Below are 21,638 nucleotides of genomic sequence, written 5' to 3' on the forward strand. Positions count from 1 at the left end.
GTAGGAATTAGAATACCCCTAGGCAGAGGAGAATTGAGAAGTAGGATAAAAAAAAGGCATAGAGAAGAAATGGCAAGAGGATTGGAAAAATGAATTAAAGGGAAGGCATTTCTTTTCTAGTCACCCTCTAGTTAAAAAGGTCTCAGACTGTTACTCCTTAAGTCATAGAGATATGGTGAAATTAACAAGACTTAGGTTGGGGCATTGCGGGCTAAACTATTACTTCAAGATAATAGTAAGACATCCAACTGGATTATGTGACTGTGGTAGTCCAGAGACAGTTCAGCATGTTTTGAGTTGTAATCGATATAAAATTGAAAGAAGAATATTGTTCAAGAGGCTGTCTGACTTAAATGTATTTTGTTTTTCTGTTAAATCTTTGTTTGGCCACCAAGAGAACCACCATCTGATTAAAAAGTTTACTAATTCTGTTTCTACGTGCGACTATATTTGAGAATTTGAGTTTCTTGAAATTCTGTAATTAATTGTACATCCTGCGGAGGGCAGTAATACGCCTAGATGCGTTTAAACTGCCGGAAATAGAGGAAGAAGATGAAGACAAATAACAGTGGACTCAGGATAAATCTTCATAGCACACCATTGTTCACAGACCTCCAATCTAAACAAAACCTCCACTACCACCCTCTGACTCTTTCTACTAAGCCAATTTTCTATCCAACTGGCTAGCTCACCAAGTGGTGAGCCTACCATTCTGTTATCTGTCTAGTATCTGCATGCAAGTAAGTGGAAATAGATGTTGAACAAAAAGGTACCCATTTGCCCACACACAGTAGGTAAGGCAGATATATCATGCATATGCCTCTTAGTTCTGATGTGTTTAAACAATGTGGAACATTTTATAGGTTAAAAGAATCTACCACTTTTGTCATTATCTCAGATTATCCAGCCTACTTAAATCTATCTAACAATTGTTGTGTTTGAAGGAGTCAAATGAATGTTAGTTTATATCAGAAGGTGCAGCCAAGCAGCGGTCTTTGTGTACTTTTGCACAGAGATAACTGAATAAGATTGCTCGACATTTGTATATAACTAAGTACTGGTCTAATGCTGACTGGAGCCATTTAAGCAAAAAACTATTTATGCAAACTGGAGTGAAGGTCTATCACAAAGACACAATGCTTCATTATGGTTATGTCTATAGCATATGGACTGAATTTTTATCTTTTATACATGCTCAACTGGTTGATACAGTCATGTAATGATTGCCATTTTTAATTTTTCTCATATTTCAAATACAGTGAATGTGTGACTTATTGAAAACTTCATTCAATATGCACGAATTTTCTTTGATCAAAACTTGCTCAATTTCCTCCTCCACTTGATATATTTTATTGCTGACTCTTAGAGTATCATTTGTCTTCAATCTTTATTTAATAACTTGTTCTAAATAATTATTATTAAGAGTCTGAATTGTGAGGGGTATCAGCATTGTATTAAATGAACAGTTAAACTAAATATAGAACTGGGAGAGATTTTACATGGAAAATGTTTGACTCTTGAATGTATTTCAGACTTCACTAGTGTACCGGCAGTACCAGCTATTAAAAAAAGCGCCACAACAGACTATATGGAGTCACAGTATCAGGCTGAAAATACAGAAGCGTTTCTAAAGGTAAGTCGACGGCTTCAAATACCACTGACAAAGCCAAGTTTAAGTTGAAACTTTGAACTGATACCGTGGTGGACTGTGATTAATATGTGAGGATTCATTGTTTATTTCATTTTCCTGGTAGCATATTTGAATCAAATTGATTATTAAGATTACTGCTCCAATTTATACTTAGCATTTGCAGGGGTAAATGTTGATGTGAGTATGGGGAATTTGAATACTTCCAGAAGGCACTTAAGTATTCCTTGTTTCAATTCCTTGCTTTTTGCTGTGGTTTATACTTGTCTAGTTTCCCATTCACCTCTTGACATGAGTGTCTTTAAATGCTCATGTTCACATGAGAAGTACCTTAGGAAAAAAATTGTTCTAACTAACAATATTCTCGTTGCTTCCTTTCATAAAGAGAGCAGAGTCTTTGTTTTATTCTGTAAGGTTTTCTGAATCCAAATAGCTCGAACATTGAATGTGATGTTTCTGTTTGTTAACTCTTTCCAACCACAATCCCTCCAAAAAGATTTTGATTACTAGAGGTCAGATGTAACGTGAACTGTGCCCTCAAACTGATTGATGAATGTTTCAGTCTTAAACAATATCAAACCTTTTCAGCAAACTGCAGCTGCGGTAAGCAATCAGGAGCAGAAATTGTGGTTGTTTGCTTTACTGAATACAGGTCTCTAGGATGCTTTGGCTTAGTTGAGTTTCTGTATCATATACTATGAACAAACTTGGAGCCATCTGACCCTCTCAATTTAATACTAAATCCTGCATCCAATCAATAAAGATGCAGGTGTGAATGGCAACTGCTGTAACAAACATCCTATGAAACAAAACATTGAATTCAATAGCCGTTATTAGCCATCCCAAACTTAATTGTGTTTCCAATGTTAGATTTTTTTCTCTCTCCTACTAATGGTAATTGGAAGATTCCTTCACCTTCTCCATCTTCCTTTTCTGCCATATACATCTTTTATCATTTTCCGATCTTTAGTATTCTCATTCAGCTAACACTACCATTATGTTTGTTGTTCAGTCGCTCCTTGTCTCATTTTTTGGTATTTACTCCCTTTCATCTGTTTCTGCATCTTAATGTTTGCCTTACCCCCAACTTTTCACAGTTCTGATGAAAGATATATGATACAACAATGTTGACACAGGTGCCACCTAACATGAATATTTCCAGGTTTTATTTCGATGCCTTGCAATTATTGAAGTTGACTTTATATCCAGATTTTGCTACTTTGGAGTCATTAAATGTCCAAAGCTCGGATGTTTTTCTTCCGCAAGCCCAGTATTTATTGTCCATTCGTAAATGCCTTTACAAATGTGATAGTGGGGTGCTGCTTGAAAGGCTACAGTCTGGTGAACATAATTCCACAGTGCTATTAGGGAGAGAGCTCCAGGATTAGATGCAATGACACTGAAAAAATAACAACATAGTAGTGTTAGTTTTGTGTGCAACTTTGGGTGGTAGTAATTATTGGGATTGGTAAAATTGTTTATTAAAGATGATTTTTCTGTACTGACAGCAAGGGTATTATAAGTTCAGATTAGAGAAGATCAGATTTATTTGTCACACAAGCATCCAAACATACAGTGAACTGTATTGTTTGCATCAATGACCAACACAGTTCAAGGACGTGCTGATGCAGTCTGCAAATGATCCAGGCTTCTGCCCACAACTTAGTAACGCAAGTCTTTTTGGAATGTGGGAGGAAACTGGAACAGCAGGAGGAAATCTGCAAGGTCATGGAGAGAATGTACAAGTTCTTACAGATAGCGGCAGGAATTCAAGCCGGATCGCTGGTGCTGTGAAGCGTTGCACTAACCGCTACGCTACCATCTCGTCCTTACTTAGGTTCCCTCAGCTAATGCAATTTGAAGCTTTTCATCGCTTTTTGGGAATGTCCCTTAGGCAGTCTGACAAAGGCAGGGTGACCCACACTTCCGTTTCAGCTAAAGTTTGAAATCTGTCCTGAGCCTTACAGGCTCATCAGGCCAGTGCTTATGCTGGTTTCCGTGCCGTGAAGCAACTGAGAGTACAAGACTATCTCTCTTCCCCCCCCCCCCCCCCCGCCGGATAGGACGCCAGTCTATCGTGAGGTTAACCCCCAGCATTTTGCTGGTACCCATTTTCACTGGACTGGAGCAGTGTGCGGTTAAGTGCCTTGCTCAAGGACACAACACGCTACCTTGGCTGGGACTCAAACTCACGACCTTCAGATCACTAGTCCAGTGCCTTAACCACATAGCCACACGCCGCACTTCCGCTTTAGTTCTGTGGTTTTTGAGGTCACTGGTGAGACCATTCTGGAAACTGCAGACACTTACAGTGGGCATCAGCACCCTTCCAATGAATAGGCTAAAGGTTACTAGTACCATTATAAATGCTATTTCACTATTTATTTTCTGAAGCAAAGAATACTTGGAGCTTTGCCTCCAGAATTCACCCTTACAGCTAGGTGACCTTGGCCCATGTAGGAGGACAACGTTCTCATTTGTCCTCTTGACCGTGCAGGAGACTGTGGGTGAGAGGCTTCTTGGGAAATGATCCCCTGGGGATTTGGGACCAGAGCCCTGAGCATGTAAATTCAGTGTCTGAGATTGATCCTGTGGAACATGGGAGCCAGATGCTCTGTGAGTTTGAGGCAGCAATAGAAATTGAACATGGGTGATTTCACCACAAAATTTCTCCCAGACAGTTTTAGAGGTCAGGAATTTGCGGTGAGCAGTCGGCAGCTAAGGGAGTGGTGGGGAGAGGGTGTTGTGGGAGGCCTGTTGAAGAATAGAGCCAAAGAACCAAAAAGGGGAGTGTCACAGAGAGAGAAGAGGGCGGGAAAGGAAAGGCGGAAGAGAGCTGCTAATTTGGATTCTCACATGCAATCCGAATAAAACCTATTTTGATGAGTTGCAGCTGTGTGGTAGTTTCTGACTGTAGTGCTGCCACTGAGTGCTGTGTAATTTTGTGTATCATTATCATTTGAAAGCACCTATTACTGTCAAAGCCAAACTTGGGCTTTGTCAGCTCCACTGGTAGAGCCTTCGAGCAATGAGTACAATTAGAATTTGCTGTCGGAGCAGGATTGCACTTGTTTAGCAGAACATGGGGCAAATAATAAAAATAGAGTTGCTTTGGGTGACCTGAATGCAGCAGCTCGGTTAAATGTACATCAAGGCTTCGGATTCGTATATGTAATCCAAAATTATTTTAATGACCGAAAGCTAACAAAGTTGCACACACTGTGTAGCATCCTCACACATATTAGACATGACAAAAGGGAAGCTTATTTGTGTTTGAGGCAATCTGTCAGCAACCCATTTCCTATTATGGGCAGTGGAGTGTGCAAGGAGGAAGTTCTTGTATTGCTGCAATTTTTAATTTTGTTTATGTTCAGTGACTGTCTTTGCAATCAATCCATAAGAAAACACGGTGGATGTTAGATGACTTTTTGGATTCAGCCAGACAGACTATGCAGCTGAGAGTTTTTTTTTCTCTGTTTGATAATGGACCTTTGAATAGTAACACAGGTGAGAACATGTCTCAACACTGTTGAAATAATGTTTAACAAAATATTAATTAACTAAAAAAGCAATTAAATTGCCTTCAGGTTTAATTTTACTCACAAATTAGCAGCTGCTGATATGCAGATTTCCTGATTGTTTTTCTGAAGGGTATTTAGCTACTAACCCTGCTCTGCATAAAAGTAGGTTTCTAAATGTGTTCATGTCTCTTTACAAACATGAGCCTATTACCATGACCGAGTTGTTACTTTAAACACCTCTCTACAGTATGCTTTCATTTATTTCATGTGTTTCCTGTGTTGTTTTTGTGGCGTGTGATATTACAGCAGAACAGGGTGAGGCAGTGTTAATTTGTACAGAAGTAAAATTTATACTTATGAGCAAAGAGGTAGTTGGATATCTAATTTTGCAGCAAGATGGACAAGGGTCCATACTGCATCACAGCAGAAAAAAAACAATGTTGAATAAGGTGAATATATATGAATTATGTCTGCATTCTGCAAGAAAGTCTGTCTCATTAACATTAAGACAGACATTTTTAAAGCCATTTAAGGAGTTGATGTCTGTGTGTTGGTAAATCTTGCTAGTGTTTAATTTTATGGTAATCTAGGATGGTTGAGAACCTTGTAGCCATTTTGCATTATTTTATAATTTTTATGTTTTTGCACTGTACTGCTGCCACAAATCAACAAATTTCACATGTAATTTTGATAGAGCAGAAGAGAATGCAATAATTATAATGTACCCCAATCAGAATTTGCATTGGAATTTTATTTCAATATTTTCAAAATTGTTTCTGCATTTGTTGTAATTTTGATACATAATATAGAATTTTACTTAGAATTGTTTTTTTTTTATTCCCACCACTTGAAGACATTAGCATACAGGTTCTCTCTGGTTTCAAATGGATGCCCCATACCGAACAATGGCTGTTTGGGAGGTGGGGGACCAGAGGGCTGGATCGTGCTGAGCAGGCTCACTCACTCACTGAGTCACACACGCTCTTCCCACACTCTCCTCTCACAGCTATTTCTGGAATCCTGTCCCGCATGCTCTTTCTGCTCATTGGCAATTTACAAACAGTTCAGATTTGAATAGTTCTTGGGAATGGACACGTGAATGCCAGTTCCAACCTTGCTACCTTGTTCATAATCATAGTTATTAAGTATTGGCAGTACTTTAATTTTGAGTGGATGGCTGAGAAACTGATATAACTGATCAATGGATAAAGTAGTCAGAACTGCATTAAATTGAAATATCCTTTTTCTTATAAGGCGGGTTTGCAGTGGACCACAACTTGACCTGCATAAACAGTTAGTATACCTTGTAAATTAACGTTTAAATTGGCTGTTGAATCATGTCTGTGGAGTGCTTTTGAAATTCACATCCAGTTGTGCATTGTAGTTCAGGGGTATGATTGGTTTGTTTTGCAGAGGGTGGATTGGATGGACAGAGACACAGAAGATGGTCTGGTGCCTGGTATTGCAGAATTTGCAGTCTTCATTTTCATAATGTAGTTAGAACTTGGGCCAAATTCCAGACTCTGGAAGTTTATTGCAGGATTCATAGGCGTAGTTCAAGAAAGGCACAAACTCGGCTGTTTTTGCTTCCTTATGATGAGATCAATTATAGTAAATTCCTTTAACAGGGACACCTTTATTGTTTTATGCATTTTGATAAACTCAGTCCAACACATTCAACCTCTTTGGAAAACAAAGGCGCTTCAAATTAGAATATAATTTTCAGTCTCTCTTCACCTTAGTCTTTGCCTCAATTTCACCCACCATATGAGAGCACCTAAACTCGGACATAACATTGTATTTAGCCAAGTCCCCTATGTTTGTGTTTGAGGAAGAGGTATGCTTTGTTACAGAGTGAAGTGTTTCATGATACACATCTAAGAGCTGCATTTGTTTTGTCAATCCAGTCAGTGGCATGGTTATTCAGCACAGGACATAAAACATTACAGCACAGTAAAGGCCCTTTGGCCCACAATGCTGTGCTGGCCTTTATTCATGACTTTCCCTATTGTCTGCAAGTTCAGGCAGTACATAGGCAATTTTTGTTACCAAAAAGACAACTAGAAAGAGAATGTGTCTGAATAACAGTCTTAAAAGATGCTGGCAAGACGACAGTAGGAGCATGAGTGATCTGGCAACATTGAGATCTGTTACTCAGTCGATTCGCTGTGTCAAGTGACTCACTTCCAGACACTCCAAAGCCGGTGCTTTATCTTCAAGGCACAAACTGGAGTGTAATAGAACTCACCTGGATGAGTGCAGAACCAACGACTCATGGAGCTCAACAGCAACTAGGACAAAGCAACATATTGATGCGCACACCTTCACCATGCTGAACTTTGCTTCCTTCCGTCACTGTTGCGCTATGACTGCCATGTGAACCATCCCCAATGTGCACTTCCCTTGCTTACCTTGTCTTCTCTAATTGCATTTTCTGAATTTCTGATCCCGTCACCAAAGGTCAATGGCAGAAGGTGCATGAACACCACCATCTGCGTGTTCCCCACTCTAGATGTTGCACACTACTTTGTCAAAAGTAATTCGGACAATGCAGTAATGGTGATTGCATTGGTAATGGTCACATTTTGTAAAATGAGCAATTTTTAAAATTGCTTTTGCTGATGACTCAGCCAAATCTCTCTTCATTGCTAATATTAGATCTGACCCAATCTGATCCTGTTTCTTAGTTCTTAATACTCAATTCAGCTTAGCACTATACTAAGGATACTAATCTTCAATAATTTAGAGTAAATCCTTTCTTCCATGCACCTAAAAGGGGGAAAATATATGTTGATGTGTGAGACAATCATTTCACATTTGTTCTCTGTATCTGTGTGATAGAAGCAACAAACATTGCTCCCTCTCTCTGGTTACAGTGTTCACCACTGTTCTCAATTGTACTTGTGAAGCTAAATGGTTATAAAAGGCAAGACAAATGTTGCAATAGCTGCTGTGTGGTTAATTGCGAGGAAGAGAACTTTAGACTTACGGAAGATGTATATGATCTTGTCAGTTGGACAGAAAATGGCAAATTGAATTTAACCCCGAAAAATGTTACACAGCAAAGCAAAGGAAAAAGATATCAAAAAGCGTGGAGGAATCGTGTGTGTGTGTGTCTGTGTCTGTGTGTCTGTGTCTGTGTCTTCAGATCCTGAAAGATAGGACCAGTTAAGAAAAAACAGCTAGATGAGATGCTTTCCTTCACTGGCAAAGGAACAGGATATAATAATGTATATGCTATAGATATATAAAATATACAATATATAGATTATTCGATGAGGAAAATGATGCTAGAACTGAATGCAACACTGGTTGGATCACAGCTTAAGCATTGCACATAATTCTGATCTCCATGTTACAGAAACGATATGATTACACTGGAAAGGCTGTAGAGGAGATTAAGGAGGATGTTACCAGGATTAGAAACTCATAGTAATGAGGAAAGATTAAATATGCCTGGTTGGTTTTCTTTGAAACTGAGGCTGAGTGGAGCTTTGAAGTTTAAAACAAACAAAAATAAATTGAAGACCTAATTGAAATAACAGGAAGGATTCATTTTGTTTATCAGAGGTCTCAAATCATGTGCATAGGTTGGAAGTAATTGATAGAAGATTAAGAGGGGAAAGGAAAAGCCTTTTTTTCACCAGAGATTGGTCCAGTATGAAATTCGCAGCGGAATGGTGGTGGAGATGAAAATGATCACCACATTTATAAGATATTGATATGTGTATTTTGAAAAGCCCTGACCTGCAGGACTATGAAGGTTTTATTGGAAAGAAGGATTAGCAAGGTCCCTCTAAATAGCCCAGTATAGGTGCAATGAGTCAAAAAGCCACCACCTGTGTCATAATTTTTTATGATCCTATAACTCTGGCAACTTTAAATGCTGCATTTATTAGGGCTGGGAGTGACTTTGGCCCCCTACTGATAGTTGAGCTATTTGTAATGTGTAAATGGAACTTCAGGCTCAGTCAGCAAAATGGATTTAGTAGCTTTAATATTTATTTCTCCGGATTTGGGAAGCCTGGGAGCTGAAGAAAATAGGCATAAGATCAACAACCATAGGCTTTTCCAGCATGAGGAGCAAGAATCCTACTCTTCCCCATCCTTCCATAAAAGAGCATCAAGTATGCTAGCTGCATACTGCTTCTCTCTGCACTTCTCCAACTGATCTCTTCTTGTCTGCCATTCCCTGAATTCCACTAACCTTTGCTCTTCTTAAATGCTTAGAAATACTGTCTAATAATCTTAATAGCTAGGAACCATTTCAAGTTCTTGTCTACCTCAGACTTCTTTGAATTTCAGCCAGTGCGAAAGGGAGGATAAGCAGGTGATAGAGAAGGGACGCACTCCGACCAGTGGTTTGAGATGTGTCTATTTCAATGCGAGGAGTATTTTAGACCATAAGACCATAAGATTTAGGAGCAGAAATAGGCCATTCAGCCCATCAAGTCTGCTATGCCATTCAATCATGGGCTGATCCACTTCATCCAGTCATCCCCACTCCCCTGCTTTCACCCCATGCCCTTTGATGCCCCGGCTAATCAAGAACCTTTTAAACTTTTAGTTCTTTTACCTGGATGAAGAAGTGGAGGGATGGGTTAGTAAATTTGCTGATGACACAAAGGTTGGGGGTGTTGTGGATCGTGTGGAGGGCTGTCAGAGGTTACAGCGGGACATTGATAGGATGCAAAACTGGGCTGAGAAGTGGCAGATGGAGTTCAACCCAGGTAAGTGTGAGGTGGTTCATTTTGGTAGGTCAAATGTGATGGCAGAATATAGTATTAATGGCAAGACTTTTGGCAGTGTGGAGGATCAGAGGGATAATGGAGTTTGAGTCCATAGGACACTTGAAGCTGTTACGCAGATTGACTCTGTGGTTAAGAAGGCATATAGTGCATTGGCCTTTATCAATCATGGGATGGAGTTTAAGAACCGAAAGGTAATGTTGCAGCTATATAGGACTCTTGTCAGACCCCACTTGGAGTATTGTACTCAATTCTAGTCACCTCACTATTGGAAGGACGTGGAAACCATAGAAAGGGTTCAGAGGAGATTTCCAAGGATGTTACCTGCTTTGGGGAGCATACCTTATGAGAATATGTTAAGTGAACTCGGCCTTTTCTCCTTGGAGCGATGGAGGATGAGATGTGACCTGATAGAGGTGTATAAGGTAATGAGAGGCATTGATCGTGTGGATAGTCAGAGGTTTTTTCACAGGGCTGAAATGGCTAACACGAGAGGGCACTGTTTTAAAGTGCTTGGAAGTAGGTACAGAGGAGATGTCAGGGGTAAGTTTTTTACGTAGAGAGTAATGCCTGCGTGGAATGGGCTGCCAGTGGCAGTGGTAGAGGTGGAAGCAATAGAGTCTTTTAAGAGACTCCTGGATGGATACATTGAGTTTAGAAAAATGGAGGGCTATGATTAAGCCTGGGTAGTTCTAAGGTAAGGACATGTTTGGCACGGCTTTGTGGGCCGAAGGGCCTGTATTTTGCTGTAGGTTTTCTATGTTTCTATGTCTCTGTTTTTGGTCTTTCTAGGTTTCCCAGCAGTGGATGTAAATTCCACAGGTCTTCAAGTATACACATGCAAACTTGTCTAATTTTGACTTCAAGTACTGTACCGGTTTTCTGTTCTCCAGGAGAAGGCAATTATTCTTTCCCGTGATTAACCATCCACATCATACATTTCTCCTGAAATCAGATTTTCTATTCAGGCAATGTGTACAGATTTTCCATTGGCAGATGGGCTATTTCCTTTAGTGCATGATTGACCTGATGTTTTCACGATTCAAAATGTCATGTCTTTATTTATTTTAATAAATAAATAAAGGCATAAAAATAAAATAAATAAAAACTGCAGTACTTACAGCTGTGTTTTCTAAATACAGTCAGAGTTTTTCAGCACCTAGATTGCCTTTCACAAGAAGTGCCATATAATTTCTGGGCCAAAAATGCACTGAAGATCTTAATGTTAAAGCAGTTCATGTTTCTAAGAAAAATAGAACATTTAATATAGAAAAGGTGATATTAATTTCAAGCAGTATTCACTTCTAATTGACTTCAAAATTTGCAATTGTGAATTGGATTGTTTATGCTCAAATGCTTATTTCCTTCCTTTGGAAACTCAATTCTATGCCATAAAAACATTTCTTTTATTTCTTTAATGCCTACTGTCTCCAACAAAGTTACATTTGAAATAAATGAAAAAATCATCTAGTCCCTGTCAACAAATGGGACTTCTTTAACATAACACGGTGGAAGAATGTATGTCCTTCTGAGACTAATGCCTGCAATTACTGCAACACTTTGGACATAATCTTTTAGTTAGATTTTAAAAGCATGCTTTTATTTGGCTTACATAACAGCTGTAATTTCAGCTGCAGTCTTATAGATGCTTCAAAATGCACAATACATGGTTTGGAACTGGCTGAAAGTTAAAGTTGAATTTCAAAGTGTTTGTGTTTATCAAAGGAATACAGGAATGGTTAATGGAATTTTAAGGCAGCTAAAGGAAAGGGATTAAAAAGTCAACTCTTGTTTAATATATGATTTGCTTGGAGTTTTTTTCATCTGCCTTGCAAAAAAGCCTTTTCCAAATTGCTAGTGCACTAAGTTGGTTTTGGAGAACGGTAATTGCAATATTGTTGATGAAACGTAAACTGAAAATGTTCTGTTTGTGGAATCAAATAGCATTGGTCATTGATGCATCTTGATATTATCAAGATTGTTAGGTAACACAAGAACAGCATGTTTGCTTAGTTGGGTATTGTGGTCTCTCTGCTTTACTCAAGATATTGTATGGGTAAGATCTTCAGCTTAACGCTTGCTCACTGGGCTTGTTTACTATAATTGAATCTGCCTTTATCAGTGTTCCATGGAGAAAAGTTATATTCCATAAAGAAAATAAAAACTGGCTTTAATAAAATAAAATCATGTAAGTAACTGGAATTTGCAAAGAGCAGCTGTATCTCTGGCCTAAAACTAGTCATGTACCATAAAAGTCATGCTATACGTTTGTGCACCTGTGACCACAATCGACAGTAGCTCAAATGAATTCACCTTTCACAGAGATGGTGACTTAAAGCAGTAAAATAGAAAGGCACAGAATTCTACTGCATAGTCCATTCATTCCCTCACTTCTGTGCATCTTATTACATTAATTAATTCTCTCTGTTGTTGAATTCCCACACATTTCTTCCTCCTCCCCCACCACCAACCCCTATCTCTGTGCCAACTCCCAGCACAAATTTCATACCCTTCCTTATTTTGTTTCTAATCCTGTTTTCCGCCAAATTGTCAGGCAGTGCATCCTTAACAGTGTAATTCATTATCACTTTTGTTTTGCTATATTGCCTCAATTAAATATAATCTAACTAGAAAAATGAAAAATTAGTTCCTTAAAACCACAGATACTGTGTGCATAGTTCAAAGGAAACATTACATAAAGATATACTGCAGATTATAATTGCATGTCATTTATCAGATACAAGGGCAAAGCTGCAGAATCCATTTATCTAAATCAGAGGTTCTCAGCCTGGGGTCCATGGACCCCTTGCTTAATGGTATAGGTCCATCGCATAAAAAAGGGTTGGGAACCCCGATCTAAATCCATTAAGTAAAATGCATTGTGCTCAGTCTAGCTCCATTGCTGTCAGCCTAGTAGAGAAGTGAGAGCTTTGGAGATATGCAAGCATGTTTGCCATATTCTTTGTTGCGCATCATTTGCATTACTTCAGTGTTAAGTTCCATGGCAAAAAATTCATACTTCCGAGCTCTCACTTTGCACTACAGCTTTGAATCAAGCGCCAGTTGCCTATGTAAACAGCACTGTGGTAGAGTGCAACTTACTGCAAAAAAAAATGGTCTGTGTGAGTGCAAATGTTGCATGATCGAAAGATTCTGAGTTTACTATTAAAGAGCTTTTATTGACCTGCAGTGCAGTAGATAAACCAAAATGGCCTGCGGGGATTTGAGAGCCAGGATAATTGTGACTTTGAAAGCAGTGCAGGTATTTGTCTGAGCATCCAAGGTCGTGGGTGTAAGTGAGGACAACCTTGTGGAAGGTCAGCCTGCATAGACTGGGAGCTCCATGCATCAGCACCTCACCTCCAGGTCACTATTGTGAATATTTCCAAGCAGAGCCCACTGTCAACTGGATCTGTGCAGTCCAGTCCAAAGCTGGATATATAATCCTACCCACGTTTCAGTGGCACATCATTACAAGACGTCCCTGTATTCACTGGCCTTTTCAACTCAGTTTTAAGCAATATAACGGTTTTAAAATTCTCTCCCACTCCATGGTTTCATCCTACTCCCACCTCAGCCAAAAGCAGCTATAATAGCTTCACCTCTCCGGTGTCGGCCCCTGCACACCTTCACTCCTCTGCTGTAGAGGTTCCCACAGCACTAGATGCTCTGAACTTCGGCAAAAATATTCCACCTCCCTATCCTCTGTGAAGATATCCCTTAAACCCCATATTTGATAAATTTTGTTTGATTTGCAAACTGCCTTAGGATATTTTACACACTTGAGATAACCATATAAATGCAAAAAGTTGTGTTTTTGACTTGGTCCAATTATTTGTCAGGACAGGATCATACTTGGGTTTATTTTGGAGGAGGGGACTAAATGACAACAGACATTCTAAGGTGGAAGTGGGTATCAGAGAAGTGCACGCCATTCACAGTAATGTAACAAGATACACTGTGCGGGGTGGAGGGAAGTCAGTGCTCATTTAAGGCTAAAAAATCAGCAGGGAGGCAAACCAGCAAATGATGAAAAGCATCAGTATAGGAAACCAAAAACTGTCATCTTGAATGATTTCAAAAGGATGCAGGGTGTAACAGTTCTAATAAATGTAATGTGCTACAATTTACTAAATATCTATGTAATGCCAATATTAGCTATGCCTTGTATAACAAAATAAGACAAAACGTGAGCCGGAGTAAGATCGTCCATTTGTTTTGAAGTCAGTAGTGAGATTTTGTAGTGTAGTAGTTCATGAGTGGTAGTTACAGAAGGTTGACCTACACAGCTGTGCCATAACAGCACGTCAACGTAATTGCTACCAGTCCTGAATTTAATTTAGAAGAAAGGTTAACATATTTCTTCTTTCACTTTAATTTTAGGTTCCAGACATGCACACTGCATCTTAACTGACATAAAAACATTGAGAATCAATGTCACTGGGTCAATAAAGTTGAAATAATTGCAGTTACAGTAATAGGAAATGAAATAATTATTTTGCCATATATCTTGAAAATCGCAGATGGGCGAACCGCCTGCCAGTATTATAGAGCACCTGGTAATGATCAGTACTGATAAACCTTACTTCACCCTCAGCTGCACTGACTAAATCATATCTGCACAAGGATTCATCTACTACCAGTTAATGAGATAAATGAGCTGCAAGAGACTGCGTTGTTTCTCAGAAGTTTATCTTCATGGTCAGTGAAAGCCATTTATCGATAAAATAGAGTATAACCTACGATGTACTTAGATCAAAATTCTATAGTATCAAGGATATTGACAAATAAGTAAAACTGATATGGTTTACATTCCCCTATGGGAAGATGAGTTAATACTCGCAATTGTGTGATTGCTCCCTTCCTGTTTCTGACTTCCCCCCCCAATACTGATTCAATGGATAATCTCTCCTTCTGCAGCTGTGATCAGCAATGCCATTCCCCACCTCTTTCACTCCAGGGCAGTCTTTCCAACCAATCCACTGAATTTTTTTGATAAATGTGTTGATAAAGACAGTTCAAGTACGTATGGTTAACATGAACTTTGGTAAGATTTTCGATTAGATCTCAAATGGGATGCTAGTGCTAAAGGTTAGAACCCATGTGATCCAGGACAAGTCGAATCCAAAATTGGCTTGGCAATTGGAGCCAGAGGGTGTTGGCAGAGGGCTGTTTTTGTAATTGGATGCCTGTGTCTTGTGGTGGTTCACAGAGATCGGTGCGGGGAACCTTGCTGTTTTTAACATATGTGAGTGATTTGGGCTTGGGAATAAAGGAGATGTTTTCTGGTTGGCCGCCAGTGACTAGTGTTGTTCCACAAGGGTCAGTGTTGTGTCTGCTACTTGGGGAGTGAGTATCACAACTAGTATCATAATATTGAATCACTTCTCAGCCAGAGTTACTGGAATATTGCTGATAAAAATCAACTATTGCTTAAAGGAGCTAAATTTTATAAACAAAGTCAAATACATGTGATGCATTATCTTTCACGTCCTGCACACAAGACATTTCTACTCTATGTTCTTTAGGGATATATGGCGGTTAACTTGTTCATAATCATTCTCTAACTATTGATTATAGCTGGTTGGTCAAGATTTTGGGTTTTTTTTGCAGAGGGCAGCTGATGGAAATCGATATGAAATATACTTGCACTCTTATCTAAGTTGGTTCCTAGATGGAGGCTGATGCCCATTCCAGTTCTTTGTGTTCTGAGGTAACTGATGAAGCCAATGTGGAACAATGGACTTCACAGTTGATGGAAATGCCAGACACAATAGATGCATTGTTCTGGATAACATGGGAGCAGGGGAGGGGGGTGGGGGGGGGTGGTTATTGGCCTCCTAGGGGAGACTGCAGTTGCAGTCCAGTGGGCATCCTTCCACATATCCTTGAACAGAAGAGTAGTAGTGGTTGGGAATTTTATTGTCAATACTGCAGACTGGTGTTTCTGGGCTAGAAAAGTGACTCCAAATCAGTGGCCTCCCAGGTGCTATGACCAAGGGTATCTAGGAGAGGCTATGGGACATTCTCAAGGTGGAGGATGTATAGCCAGAGGTGATAGAACATGTAGTTAGTGATGACATGCATGGGAGAAGGGATGAGGTCCTGCAACATGCATTTAGGAGGCCAGGTAGCCAAGAATGGGGCCTCATAGGTTGTAATTCTGGATTGATTCCAGTGCCACAAGCTAATAAATATTGGATTAGCAGGATAGGCCAGGTGAACGTCTGGCTCAAGGAATGATGCAGGAGGTTCCTGGATCAACAGGACTGTTTCTGGGGGAAGTGAGACCTTTACAAGCTGGGTGGGACGAAACCCTCTCCATGTTTGCTCATGCTGTTGGGCAATGTTTAAACTTAGTTGGCAGGGGAAAGATTTAGAGTAGCTGTTCACATGGAGATGGACAACCACCTAGGGTAAACCCAGTAGGCAGAACAAGTCCATGGGATTCAAAGCTAAATTGCACTTCTTTCAGTACAAAGAAGATTAACTCTAATTAGCATGGGAATCTACAATATTGTCATAGAGGCATGGTTAAAGGATGGGCAGGGAAGTATTACACTGTTGGCCAAAACTCTTTTGAGGGAGGATATGATTGAAAACTCCTCAAATAAGGCCATATGGATAGACATTAAAAACAAAAAGATGTTCTCACTTTGTTGCAAACCACCCAACAAGTCAGCACAGGAACAGATATGAACATAAAAATAATAATGATTCAATAAAAATAAGATTTATACTGGAGGATTTCAATTTCCCTAAATATTAACTGTGATGCCTTAGCGTTAAAGGTTCAGAAGGCATGGATTTTCTGAGGTGTTCAGTTGAGCTTCTTGAAACAGTATGTAAATAGACCAATGAAGGAAGGAGCACTACTGGGCGTTATTTCAGGGACTGGCTGATCAGGTGGAAGGAGTATCAGTGGGAGATTATTTTGGAGGTAGGACGACAACTGTATATTTTGATGTGATTATGGAAAAGGCTATGTATGGATGGACCAGCAACAAAGGTCTGAGACTGGAGAAAGGCCAAATTGATGAACATAAGAGAGGACTTTGCAAAGGCAGACTGGGATCATCTACTTGTAGTTAGGTCTACGTCTGCTTAGTGGGAAGCACGTGAAGGAGAAATAGCAGGCGCTCAATGCTAACCTATTCCTGTAAGGTAGTGGTCATCAACCTTTTTAAGCCCAAGATCCCCTACCTCAGCCTCAGTGAAAGGCAAGATCGACTCCAAATCTATTAATTACACACATGCTCACCGGGGCAGAAAAGACCGGAAGTAAACCCCTGCAACCCGGAAGTAGAAATAATGTATAAACACCAGGGGCCACCACTCTTCTTTTTTTTGCACTGCAGACCGGTTTATTATTGACAATATTCTTGCGGACCAGTGGGGGAGTGGAGGTTGTTAAACGCGACGGGAATACAGCGATACTCGAAGCAGGTTCCTTATGTCCAGTCTATTCCGCAATTTAGTTGATGTGGCTCTCAGCTGCTGTCCTGTTTGCTCACGTTTTTTCCGCTGGAAAAAAACTGAAAGGGTTTGTCTTTCAGTGCGGGGTGCTTGGACTCAGGGTACCAAAGCGGTTTTGAGGGCTTCATTGCCTCATTAGACAGCCTCCGGGCCCGAACTCCAGCCTCCCGCTGGCCACCTTGGCCAGGTGCGTCTGTTCCCGTACCGGGACCGCGGTGGTCGCAGTCCAGAGAGAAAGTGACCGACCGAGTGAGGAATGCATTAGGGCGCACGCCCGCCCCCTTGTAGGATCTATGGGCCGACAAAAGTTTGTTTCAGTAGATCACAGCGAGGTAGCTGCCCTGCTGCTTATGAAACCTTGAGCCCGAATGAGGTCTGTGAATATTTTAGCACCTGGTTCCCCACAAACGTTCGGAATGTTAAACAGGTTCAGAGGCGGCACCCGTCTGTCCGCGCTCCGGGCCGGTAGCATCGGCACTTCCCGCCGGCCGGTTACCTGAGGCCAACCAGTGATCCCTGACGCGCTTGGCTAATGTCCTCGCATGTATTCAAGTTCAACAGTGAGCGTGACAGGGAATGAGGAAAGGTGCAGCTGACTCATGTTTCCTCCAGCCCAGTGGTTGGGGACTACTGAAGTACACTGTGTAGTGCGGAGGGATGGGGGGGGAGCTACACACATGCGCACTGGGCAGAAAGAACGGAACTAAAACCCCACAACCTGGAAACAATCTCTCAACAGTATTTGTGTATTTATTTTTCTTTTTTTCCGGGATCTAATGGGAAAGTCTCCAAGATCAACCAGTCCATCATGATCGACGAGTTGGTGACCACTACTGTAAGGGTAAAGGCCAGGGAAAACAAATAGAAGAAATCCTGGATGTTGAGGGATTCTGAGGGTTAGATAAAGAGAAAAATAGAAATGTGATACTTATAAGGGACTAGTAACAGTGGAGGCCCATCTAGTGTATGAATAATGTAGGGAGGGATAGATGGAATAGACAGCATAGGGAAATGTATGGTTATTATGCTATATGGACAAGTGTATGCCATATTTCATTAGGAGTTTGAGGAGATGTGGTTCATCAACTAAAACACTCAAACTTCTACAAATGTATCATAGAGAGCATTCTGACTGGCTGCATCACCATCTGGTTTGGGGGGTGGGGCTACTGCACAAGTTCGAAATTAATTGCAGGAGCTTGTAAAATTAGACAGCTCCATCATGGGTACCAGCCTCCATCGTATCCGAGACATCTTCAAAGAGCGGTGCCTCAGACAGGCGGTTCCATCATTAAGGTTCCCCAGCACCCAGGGCATGCCCTTTTCTCACTGTTACCATCAGGTAGGAGGTACAGAAGCCTGAAGGCACACACTCAGTGATTCAGGAACAGCTTCCTCCCCTCTACCATCTGATTTCTAAATCGACTTTCGACCCATGAACACTACCTCACTACTTTTTATTTATGTTATTTTGTGCTACTTACTTTAACTTATTTAATGTAACTCAGTTTTTTCTTGATATTTATTTACCATGTATTTCATTGTACTGCCATAAAGAAATTTCACGATATATGCCAGTGATATTAATTCTGAATCTGATTCACTTTGGAAGAAGGAATAAAGGTGTTGACTATTTTCTATAAGGGTAGAAAATTCTGAAATCGGATGTGCAAAAGGGCCTGGGAGTCAATAGTAAGGAAAGCAAATACAATGTTAACACTCATGGACAAGAATATCAAGACAAAGATGTAATGCTGAGGATTTATAAGGCATTGGTTGGACCACATATAGAGTATTGTGAGTAATTTTGGACCCCACATGTAAGAAAGAATGTGCTGACTTTGGAGATGGTCCAGAGGAGATTTACAGGAATGAAAGGGTTAACATGCGAAGAGTGATAGATAGCTCTAGGCCTGTAATCACTGGAGTTTACTAGAATAGTGGGGGAGGATCTCATTAAAACATACCAATTATTAAAAGGTCTAGATAGAGTGGACATGGAGTAGATGTTTCCATTAGTGAGAATGTGTAGGACCCAAAGGCACATCCTCAGAATTGAAGATCAGCCCTTCAGAACAAAAATAGGAGGAATTTCTTAAACCAAAAGGTGGTGAGAAGGTGGAATTCATTGTCACAAGGTGGCTGTGGATACCAAATCATTGGATATATTTAAGTAGATGTTGATTAGGAGGTGTGTCAAAGATTACGGGGAGAAGGCAGGAAAGTAGGATTGAGAAGGAAAATAAATCAACCATGAAGAAATGGTGGAGTAGACTCGATAGTCTGAATGTCCTAATACTGCTCCTATGCCTTGCGGCTTTAAGAAAAAAAATTAGAAAGGCAAGGAAGGGTCATGAGAATCAGCAGTGGACAGAAATGAGGTAAATCTAAAGGATTTCTATGTTTGTGAAAGACACTTGTATGGAGTCTGTGGAATTTCTCCAGATGTTCTGGTACCAAAGACATACCAGTTAGTAGGTTAATTGGTGATTGTAAATTGTCTGGTGGTTAGATTAGGGGTTGCAGGCTGCCCAGCTTAAAGGGGCAGAAGGGCCTGTTCCTGCTGGTTCTCTAAATAAATAAATAATGAACAATCTGGTAAAAATCAAGTCCATTAAAGGCAATGGGATCAATGTGTATGGAGCCACAAGGTACAGGCAAGGCCCTAAATTAATATTTTTCTTCAGTATCAAAATGTAAATAAAGATTGTCATTGGAGAATTTTGTGATGGAGTCAGTAAAGGTCTAGAGTAGCTCTCCATCAATAAAGAGGAGGTACTCACAGCCTTGGCGGGTTTAAAAGTGGAAAACCATCTAGGAATGGTTGTGATTTACCTTAAACTGCTTTGATAGTAAAGCTGGGGCTCTGCCTAAGATTTTTAAAAAATCTTTGCTGGAAGAAACTGAGGTCTCCATTTTCAAAAAAGTAATGGGGAAAAGTCAGGTAACTATGGACCTGTGAGTCTGATGTCAGTGGTGGGAAAAATACTGGGAACAATTCCAATAGAGATGATTAATGATTATTTGGAAATGTTTAGGTTAGGGAAAACAGATTCAGAGAAGTAATGATTGGAGCTTTCTTCATCCAGAGAGTGTAAGCCTAGAATATACTGTCATTGTAGCTGGGTTGCGGACAATGTTTACAAAAGAGTCTAGATCAGGGTTTCCCAACCCTTTTTCTGTCATGTACCCCCCCCCCCCAACCATTAACCGAGGGGCACTGTAGACGCCAGGTTGGGAACCCCTGTCAGGCATAAAGGACTATGTATCAATTGCTGAGCAATGGGGTTAATATGCAAGACTGCCTAATTTTGGCTGTGGTTGAATTGGGTCAAATAGCCAGAAGTATTCTGTATGATTCTGGCCAAGTAGGGAGTTTGTGACACTGTGTGCTTCCAATGCATGTACCCGGTGTTTGAAGCAATGCCCTGTATGAACCTTTCCAATTCATATGGTCACAAAAATCCCATGCTGCACTATTTTTTCAAGGATGTTTTGCAAAGGCCTTGAAACTTTACTCTGTCACCCTCATAATCTCTTTCAGTGAAAAAGCTCAGAACAGTGTATCTGTTTTAGGCATCTGATGTTGGGCATGCAAAAGAGATGTTTACTTAAGAGTGAAAATAATTATTGCTTTGATGCTGGGATTTGGCCTGGAAGAGGAAGATTAGCCTATCCTATCATTGGATACAAAGAAGTTGGCAGAGAAAACTGGTGACATCCAGTGCTTTGTGATGCCTCCAGTGGGATTTCCATTGCCTTAGAAATATTAAAGAGGGCCAAGACCACAGCCGACTGGTAGACAGTGAGTTTTTTCCTGCATTTGATGTTTTGGTCATCAATTTTTTTTTCAGATGGCTAGATGTGTTGGCATCTAAAATGATGAATTTCCTCCTGTGTAGTATCACTTAGAGCAAAGATATGAGAAATTGTCCATCTTATCAAGTGTCTTCTGTGGACCTTCACTGAAAACAGTTTTGTATAACTTGTTGGTAGGGTCCTTGTTTGTGTATTAGTGAATGAGCCAACATTAACACGAAACTCACCCTCCAAACATTATCTGCCTACCTTGGCACTTTCCGACGCTACTTTGCCTGTATTATCCACATGAAATCCCACAAGGCTAAAGACTCCAATGCATACAACTTGGGTGACATTGCTAGTATCAAAATGATCTGGAGGTCCTATGCATATCTCTTGAGAGTAGGAGCTGTTTGCAGACAGAAATGGAAAATCATGTCCTGA

The 21,638-nt window shown here is 40.3% G+C and overlaps 1 protein-coding gene across 7 annotated transcripts in view; it reads left to right on the plus strand.

Moving 5' to 3' along the window:
- The window catches only part of LOC140730534 (rho guanine nucleotide exchange factor TIAM2-like), a 252,268-nt gene that overhangs the window by 199,758 nt on the left and 30,872 nt on the right, over positions 1–21,638 (plus strand). For 6 of the 7 annotated variants that reach the window (XM_073051118.1, XM_073051115.1, XM_073051117.1 and 3 more), the window contains one exon: positions 1,533–1,633. In XM_073051118.1, the coding sequence (XP_072907219.1) occupies positions 1,533–1,633 (101 nt within the window). Of the gene's footprint in view, positions 1–1,532; positions 1,634–4,457; positions 5,156–21,638 lie in introns of those variants that run through there. The other variant, XM_073051121.1, reaches the window with a different exon arrangement.

This window comes from Hemitrygon akajei, chromosome 7, assembly GCF_048418815.1.
Source record: "Hemitrygon akajei chromosome 7, sHemAka1.3, whole genome shotgun sequence".
NCBI classification, from domain to species: Eukaryota; Metazoa; Chordata; class Chondrichthyes; order Myliobatiformes; family Dasyatidae; genus Hemitrygon; species Hemitrygon akajei.